The sequence below is a fragment of the Cebus imitator genome, unplaced genomic scaffold (assembly GCF_001604975.1).
Source record: "Cebus imitator isolate Cc_AM_T3 unplaced genomic scaffold, Cebus_imitator-1.0 Scaffold17, whole genome shotgun sequence".
NCBI classification, from domain to species: domain Eukaryota; kingdom Metazoa; phylum Chordata; class Mammalia; order Primates; family Cebidae; genus Cebus; species Cebus imitator.
Window position 1 is genome coordinate 11,813,507 of NW_016107332.1, and position 9,352 is coordinate 11,822,858.

At 39.0% G+C, this 9,352-nt stretch overlaps 1 protein-coding gene across 1 annotated transcript in view; it reads right to left on the reverse strand.

Moving 5' to 3' along the window:
* Window positions 1-3,804: 3,804 nt before the first annotated feature.
* Window positions 3,805-9,352, reverse strand: part of SEC24D (SEC24 homolog D, COPII coat complex component) — a 101,054-nt gene continuing 95,506 nt past the window's right edge. Inside the window, exon 23 of the mRNA XM_017510748.2 lies at window positions 3,805-4,728. Within this exon, the coding sequence (XP_017366237.2) occupies window positions 4,501-4,728 (228 nt within the window). The 3' untranslated portion in view covers window positions 3,805-4,500. The remainder of the gene's footprint in view (window positions 4,729-9,352) is intronic.

The following is a 9,352-nucleotide window of genomic DNA, read 5'->3' on the forward strand; positions in this document are numbered from 1 at the left end:
ACCTTCTAGGAAAGTTGCCATTTGGTAGTCTCAAAGATATGCCTTCAAACAGTGAGTGAACTCTTTTTTTTTTTTTTTTAAATAATGGTGTCTTAACATTTGAAATACAAGTTCTTGTCTTTGGTTTATATATTGGTTTTTTGACATTTAAAGTAGTTTAAGCTGCAAGTTTCTCATATGGCAAATTTATTCTAATCTCTGAAACCATCTGCTAATTGGAATTTCTATAGCATTTAAAGATAAGCTTGATTTGGAGGATGTCAATTACGATACTAGTGACATAGCAGCAAATCCAATTAGGAGTCAGATTAGTCCTAGTTTTCATGATCCTTAGCAAGTTTAGTAAAAAACCTAATGAAACAATAACAGCAATGAACACTTAAATAGCAGCACCGTGTGTCAGATGCTGTTCTAGGCCCTTTATAAACTTTAATTCTTGAAAAAACTGTGGAGGAAACAGTCACAGGAAAGTTTCTAACTTGCCCTGGATCACACAGCTAGTGGTGGGACTAGTATAGAAACCCATGTCATTGGCTCTGGAGCCTGTGCTCTGAACCATTGTGCTTCACTGCCTCTTCCAGTTTGGAGCACCATTTCAGGGCAGCACTTACACCATTTTTTGGCAGGTGGTCATTCAGGGCTCACCAGAGCATTTCCATTACATATTGGGTTTCTTCTACCATGAAAGCTAACCTCACCATTTATATTATATTCCCTCTGTTTTCCAAGGGTCTTGCTCTGGATATTTTTTCTCTGTCTTGAATCTTCAGCATTCTTTGTAGTATAGTATTGTCGCTATATATATTTTTTGAACGTAACACTGGCTTCTTTCCACCAGCATTTAAATGGCAAATCCCTTAAAATTTAAAAAATCCTCCCCTCTACCTGTGACTCACCCTCTCATCCCCTCTTGAGTTGCCTCCATGCTGCTTCCCCTTCTTCAGCCTGTTCCAATCTAGCCTTTATCCTGACTGATGTAGAGAAACTGTTTTCACCAAAGTCACCCATGACCTTTTTACTAATCCTAACAAACATTTTCATATTTTCTTTTGGAAGCCTGTGACTTGGCTGCCCACTCTCTTCATGTACCCCCTCTTTTACCTCGAGCTTTGTGACATCTTCTCACCAAGTTCCCTTCCTAACCTCTGTGGCCCTTCCCAGTCTCCTTTAAGGTTTCTAGTGACTGTCTGCCCCAGGGATTTGCTACCTTCCCGCTCTACAGAGCCAAAGTTTTTTCAGCCACTTGTGTGGCGTTTTCTTGATATTCATGTAGGTGGCTTGCAAATCTTTAGCTCAAAACTCTCTCCTGAGATTCACACCCATATTTTTAGGTGCTATAGCTTATCTCACTTGGATAGTTTGCAAGCTACCTTAAATCTGTACAATGTGACTATACCTTTTACATACACACTGACATAAACAAGCTGTTTTTATTCTCAGAGAATCATCTCACTGTCTACCCAGTTGCTCAAAACAAATCATTTTCTGACATTTTCTCCTCCCTTACATCAGCTCTCCCCCAAATTCCCCACCCCCAACTAAATACCATTATTTTAATTCAAGCCACTGTGAACTCAAACGGACTATTCTGATAGCCTCCTAAATGGTCTCTCTGCTGCAAGTTACATCACCTTACAACCCCAAAGAGATCTTTCTAGAGTGATCCTGCTCTATAAGTGATCCTGCTTAAATTACTTTGAATGTCTTCACTTTGTCATTAGGATTAAGTCCAAACTCCTCCTTGGCTAAGTCTCACTCTACTTGCTTCTCCAGCTTTATCTTTTACGACTTTGTCTCTTCTTGGTAGTTTCAGCCAAGTTTAACTTTAGTTTACTGAAAGTGAGGGATTGTATTCTCTTCCCGGGTCCACAAGGGGGCATGGTTTCAAAGGCAAGAACTTCCCAGTGCCATACCTCCACCGACTCCTCCATCCAGGAGCTTAGAGGTCTTTAACTTTCGCTTGCAGGGAAAGATAGACTGGTCAGGTAAGCTCCCTTTGTCTAGAAAAGCCTGCAAGAAGCTACGGGAAGACTGTGGGCCAAAACAACAAATCAAAGGTCAGAATCAAAGATCAATCACTACAGTGGAAGTTTAAAGGAACTCCTTTCATAGGACAGGAAACTTGAATGGGGCAGGAATATCTCCCATGTTAAAAGTCCCCTTCTCCCACATCAGTGTAGACTCTGTTTCTGGATCCCCTTCCACGACATCACGGGAGCTGCTTTTCTTTCCCCCTTTTCTCTTGCTCTGCCTAAATAAATCACTTTCTGCAAAACTCTTTGGGGTCCGATATTTACTTAAAACAAGCTCACCGTGCTCAGCAGGGTCCTCTCCTCCATTATTGGGTGAGTGAGGGACCAAGGACCAACATCCTGTTGGGGTGCAACCTGAGCCCATCATCTGCAATTCGGTCACAAAAGGGTGATGTATGCTCTTTCCACTCTGGGCCTTTATGCTTATTTTCACCTTTGCTGGCATATTTACCAATACTGCCAATTACCTGGCAAATGTTTACAATTTTTTCAGGTCTCATCTTCATTGTAACTTCTTCTGGAAAATCTTTACTGACTACACCTCGCTCCCCAGCTAGACCATATCCTTGCTCTGTGCTTACTGTAGCATTTCATGGCATTTCTGAAACTTTCCTGTAATTGTAGAGATGGCAGGGACTTTGCTTGTGCTGCTCACAGTTGTCTCCCCAGCTTAGTGCCTAGTATTTGGCACACTGAACATGTGCAAACAGTGTTTGTTAAATGAGAACATACTACTTCCAATGGCATATTCTTTGAGCATCTATTTACAAGTTTCTTTCTGTTAAGTGGCCCTTTGTCTCTTCTATTTAATGGTTCTGGTTCTATACCCTAAAGAACACAGAGAACAAATCATTAGGCAGTCTTCAAATGAATAAAGGAATGTGCTCTGTGCTTCTATTCCACTTAGGGCATGGGGCCTAGAATTGAACATTCACCCAGCTGTGGTCCGACCTCAGAGAGGGACCATCACTGTGCTTATTTGACAGCCTATCCTTGTAATTAAGTAGATTGAGATCATATCTGCTTCCATTCCACTACTGATTCATAATGGCAAACTCCCTAAGTTCTTTTTCTAACGTGTTGTTTCCAGGAATGATCTCCTGCATATGCATTTGTTTTTTGCACACAAGTCTAGGAGCTTACATTTCTTCTTGTTAAACTTATCCAAGTTGATTGTAAGCAACATGCCAGTTGGCTAACATGGGGGGATTTTAGTCCTGCCACTGTATTTGTTTTTCTATTCTACTTTATGACATCTAATTTGTAAATAAACCTTACTAGCCATATAATCAGGAACAAGGTACTTAAGCCTGTTTCTTTATGTGTAAATGGGGCTCAGGGTTGCTGTGAAGAATACATCTGCATGTGTTCACAAAAAACATGCAGTTCTTGGGACATGATATGTACTCCTATTATTATTCATATAATTGATAACAAAGTTGAACAGGGAAGTAGGGGCAGATGCCTATGTGACATCACTCAAACCCATTCTCCTAGGTTTAGATATATTGATTAACAAATGGTTTCATGTAGCCTGTTTCTATTTATTTTGCCCACAAAAACATATTAGAGAACTTTGAAATGCCTTTCTCGAGTACACTATGATGTTTCCTAGATTTATTGCCTAGTACTCCTCAACTCTCAAAGAAAAGAGAAATTTTTGTTCTCCCAATTTGTTCTTAGTGACCTACCCAACAACCTTTTGCCAAGACATTTTGAATACTACCCTTATTTCTTCTTAAGACATAAAATTCGCAATAATTCTACCAAATAAGAGTATATGAAATGATTTATTGATATTGGTTAAGATCCATTATATACAGGTAGAAACTTCCAAATTGTACAAAGAACCATTAAGAATATGAATAAAGACACTTTTATAGACAAAACAACTGGAAAATAGTTTTAACATACCCAATATATAATTATGAAAAAAATGTAGAACAAAAATTGTTCTACCAAATAGATTCCAAGGTTATTGAAAGTCTGCTCTGCAATCCTTAAGTTGAAAAATGTGTTCAATGGAGTTACATGGTTTTTAAAAAATTAGGTATAATGTAAAAATTAAGCTTTTTTTTTCTCATTGCAATTGGGAGAGGAACCAAGACAACTTTTTACCCCCGTCTATACAGTTTGAAAAATAATTTATATGTCTAGCACAAAGAAAGAAAATTGAGAATGTTTATGGTTCTGTAAACTTTGCCTTTCATGAAATGCAAACCACATCAGTTTTAAAAATTAGAAACTGAGCAATCAGAAACAGACTGTTCCCTTTATGGTACAATTGTACCTTAATTGGCTTTATACCTGAGCACCAAAGCTGAAGTTCTAAATGCCATCTTTTCCTGGAAAGCTATTCTGAAAATGAGCAAGAAATCAAAGCTAGCCTATTATCATCTAGAAAATTAGGCACCAAGAAGGAGATTATCTCCTTAGAAATGCAACATCAATGACAGAGAAGCTTCAATTAATTAAGCAGCTGACAGATCTCCTTGTGAACACAGCAAAGGAAATCCACATAAGAAGAGCCTCCATAAAGTCCTTTGTCTTCTACCAGGAATTGTCGGAAAACCATTTCTGGCTGTTCTCGCTGCTTTACTATTGTGAGCTGGGGAAAAAAAAAACAAAAAACAAAACACAAAATATAACAGCACCTGGTTATATAACACATAATTTGAAAATGGCTCAGTTTTGTCTATTTCAATTTCAGCAAACATTATTGAATGTCCATTATGTCTGAGGCTATGGAGGATGATGGGAAAGTGCCTAATATCTAGAGTGGAAAGAGGCATGGACCCTGAAACCCCAAAACCCAAGACATACAATTTTAAGTGGCAAAAATGAAACTTAAGCAGAGTGTTATGGGAAAGGCTTCACAATGGTAGTTAACTGTCTCCTGAGCCTTAAAAGATAGGGGTAGGGCTAGAGAGTATTCTATGCTGGAATACATGTACCATGTACCAGAGATACAATTATGGCTGGCATGTAAATTATCACAGGCTTCTAAAAGGGACAAATTATCATAATAATGAGTTTGGGCTTTTGTAGGAAATGTGATCCAGTGAAGGTGCAGAAGAATGAAATGAGGCAGTTAAGTGGCAGCAGTGTGTACAAAACATTAGCGAGATGAGGGACACTAGATAGGAAGTGGTTTGAAGCATCTGGGTGGGAAATGATCAAGTTTTGAATTAGAGCAGTGGAGGTGGAAAGTGGGTACATTGGAGAGATGCTAGAGAGGTTAACATGCAGGGAGAACCAGGAGAACTGTCCTTTTGCGCGTCACGACTCTCTAGACCTGTGCTGTCCAGTACAACAGCCAGCCAACATACTATTGAGCACTTAAAATGTGGCTCATCCAAATCAAGATGTGCTGTAAATATAAGATACACAATTGATTTCTAAGACTTAGTATAAAAAATAAAATGTAAAAATATCTTAATAATTGCTACAGATTACATATAGAAATGATATTTTGGATATACTGGGTTAAATTAATTATTTAAATGCCTTTTTTCGTTTTAAATGTGGTCATCAGGAAACAGAACTGCATATACATTTGCATTACTGGAGAGTGCTGCTCTAGAAGAAACCCACAGGGAAGAAGCCCAGAAGACAGGGAGTTTTGTCATGAACACTTTGAGCCTTTCTCTCTACTCCTGTATTCCTATTCGAGGAAGTCAGCATAGATGATCTGAATGATCAGAATTTTGTATTTATTGTGCCACAAGTGGAGTTAACTGAGCCATACATGTACAACAATGCCACCTGCTTCCTATATAATTAAGAGGAGCCAGCGTTCTTCTCTTTTTCCTGGCAGGAGGTAAAACCACCAGAAAGGCCTGTAATAGGGAAGTGCATGCAGTTAACAGCTTCATGAGCTGCGGCAGGGAAGGTATGTGCAATTTTGGCTAGGAGGGCAGGGCCTCCCTACTTTTGCATTCCATGCTTTTTAGTTATCAAGTAGAATAATTCTGTCAACACCACTTGTTTTTTTCCTTTATAACATTTTGGCCTGGGTCCAAGGCTGTTAAGTTTTAAACTGCCCCGACCTAGTAAAATAATAATATATAAGAACAACTGCTGCTGCTGCAACTCAGCTAATTCCCTGTGGACACAGACATGTGTGATGCCTTGGCTTTTGCGTGTCAGCTCTAGGTACTGGGAGTTGGCGCTGGAGTAGCTGTGTGCATAGGCAGATTCAGCTCCTATGGAAGCACAACTAACCCTTAATGGAGATTTCTCCAAAGAAGTTTAAGATTTGCCTCCTGATAAACCTGAAGTCAAGATTCTTTTCATTGTATGTTTTATCCACCCACATGCCACTACGACTTTACTATCGTCCATGATTGGTAGGAGCAGTGTGGGTCTAGACTATGACACAACTCAGGCTGAGACTGGGCAGAATGAGACATTGAAGGAGGGAAGATTTGAAGTTCCAATTTCTTTAGAACTTACTTTCTTTATGGAAATAATTGGAAAGAAGTTCAGGTTGCTCATCTTAGGTATTTTCTATTGCTGCCATTCACTTGGTGTTTTTTTTTTTTGTTTGTTTTTGTGTGGTGCTCACTGTACAACCTCCTCTGACAAATTATCTGGCTATGAGTGGAGGTGGTAAGTAGAACAGGGAATGAATTTCAGCCTTGGGAGAAACTTAATTTGAAGCTACAGTGATGAATATCCTACCCTACCATTTGATTATCTACAGGTGCCAGGATGACACAGAAAGTATAGTGGAAGGTCTCAGGGGAGTGGACTCGTGGAAGTAGTGTTGGCCTGTCTTGACACAGTGATGGTCGCCTCCTCACGGGGCACACCCACACCAATAAAAGGAAAACATACTGGTGTGGATTGGTAGATCTGTGTTTATTTCCCCGCTTTATATTTCTATAGGGAGGGGGATGACCCTGTAGAGTAGGAGGAGAACATTAAAATAATCACTGCTTGTTACCTCCTTGCTTCTTGTGTGCCCTCTCCAAGGAATGACTGGCTAACTCTGAATGTGACATTCTCTGGGTCACATTACCAGAGGCCTTAAAGAATGAATGTGCATAGAACATGTTGAGTGAGAAAAGAAGAGAGCCATGGTACAACTTTAGGGGAATACCAACTCTTAAGAGGCAGATGAAGGAAGAGAAGCCAACGAAAAAGGGTCACTGAGAAAGAAGAATCAGGAGTAGGAGGTGTTTTGAAAGCTGACAGAAGAGAGAATTTGAGGAAGTAGTCAACCTTGTAAATGCTGTAAAAGGGTTGAGAATCAATTGTCTTTAGCAGTTTGGCAGTTTACAGAGAGCTGGACTGATGAGAAGGAAGGAGCAGTTAATACAGAGTTCTTCAAGGAGCTTGGTTGGTGAATGTTTGGTATATTGCTGGTGTTCAATAAATATTTGTAGAATGAATGAAAGGAAAGGGAAGCAGAATCTCGGAGAAGTGGCAGCTTCAATGAAGGTAGATTTGAACAGTTTGTAAACTGTGGAAAAGGGCCAGTGGGGAAGGAGTAATCCAGAAAATACAAGTGGAACGAGAGCGAATGAAAAACATTTGAAGCACAGAGAACTATGCAGGGCAGGACTGGCATTTATCAGGAGGGCACTGGGTTTCAGTCATCTGGAGACACACTGTGTTAGAAATCTTTTTTGTTGTTGTTGTTCCCCCACACATATGAGAATAATCCGACAATAAGGTCTAAGAGGACTCATTTTTTAAAAACGTAATTAGCATAATCTAGAAGGTGCAGTTCCTTCTAGATTTGATTTTGTTATTCTTGATCCTTCCATACCAGCTCTTTTCTCCTCCTTAATCTTAACCTTTTAAAAGTATGTTTTCATTTCCTTTGTTTGGTCAGTTTTCAAGTGTCAGAGAAAAGGTGTAATGCTAAGTGCACTGGGACTAAGCAGCTAGTACAAGCCATGTATCTTCTATGATCCAGCTGTGAGACCCTGATCATGCTAGTGAGCTCATTTGAACCTCACTTTCATGTCTGTGATGTGCAGGTGTAAGGAGCCAGGCATCTCGCAGATTCCTTTCGGCTCTGACATCTGTAGATTTTAGATTTCAAATTCTTTATAGACATAGCACTCTATGAACAGATGGACAAATTTGCAGGTGGTACATAAGAAAATCTAATTCTTTATTCAAGCTAAAATTGTTTTATTACACAGTTGCTTAATATTTTATTCACATATAATATTTTGAAGCTTACCCCCAGATGCTTTTATAACCAAAGCTGACATAACTTTGATAAGAGGTTGGAACAGGTAGGAGAAAGCAGAGGAAAGTTTTATTTTTTTCCCTGAAGGAGGAACTACTAAGGATAGGGATGATCTCTACGCTTAGTCGTGCCTCTTCTCTGCAAATAGAGGGATGCAGTTGCTGCAGCTGGAGCTGGGATGAAGGTGAATCATTATTGCTGTGCATTCTAAATACTGGTGGTTTTCAATTTGCATTTCAAGAGAATCAAGATTTGGTTACATGTTTCTAGGGTGTTCAGACAGAATGCCCTAGAAAAACGTGTAACCAAATCTTAAGAGAATGTGTTTAGTTGAGCCTTGTGTGTCATCTCTAGGTCCTGCCCTTAAACTGAACCCACATAGGTGCTGTGTGGTGTGACAACTGTTCTAGAAAAGTTCTATATTCATCCAGATGTCATTAGTTCAGTTTACCTAAGCTCTACCTAAAGTTGATGTTTGCATGCATGAGTTACTTTCAAAGTTACGAATGTTGGTTTAGATTGACATCACATTTACATTTCAGGAGACATCTGGCTCCATAAATACCCTGGGGCTTGTAGACACATGCCTCCAGGTGAGTGTCTTATAGCTCTTCAGTAAGCAGTGTTACACAGCACATCATCATCTAAACATTCCAGATCCCAGGAGACTCTAATATTGAGCTTGGGAAGGAAGACAAGTAAGTATCTGGAAGTTGGCAACAAGTTTTAATTTTTTTGGGTTCTAGACATATTAAATTCTTTTACTCAAACTCGGAAAAGGCTAGACGGGCTTGGAAGGACAAGAATAACAAAACTTTTCAGAGATCATAAATTAAACATTGTAATAAATCTTACAAATGTTCTAAATGATACTTCTATGATTAATTAATTTTAGGCACCAAAAGAAAAGTCATTTCAAAGTCTTTTAATGATACCAATTGCTATTAAATTGTAAGGTTAATACTGACTAAGATACCCCATAGTTAGCCCATGGTAATAGCTGTTTATGTTTGTGACTGATAAGCAGGTATATATACTTATATGTAAGGTTAATGTGAGGGTTTTTTTTTTTTTTTTTTTTTTTTTTTTTGGGGGTTTTTTTTTTTTTTTT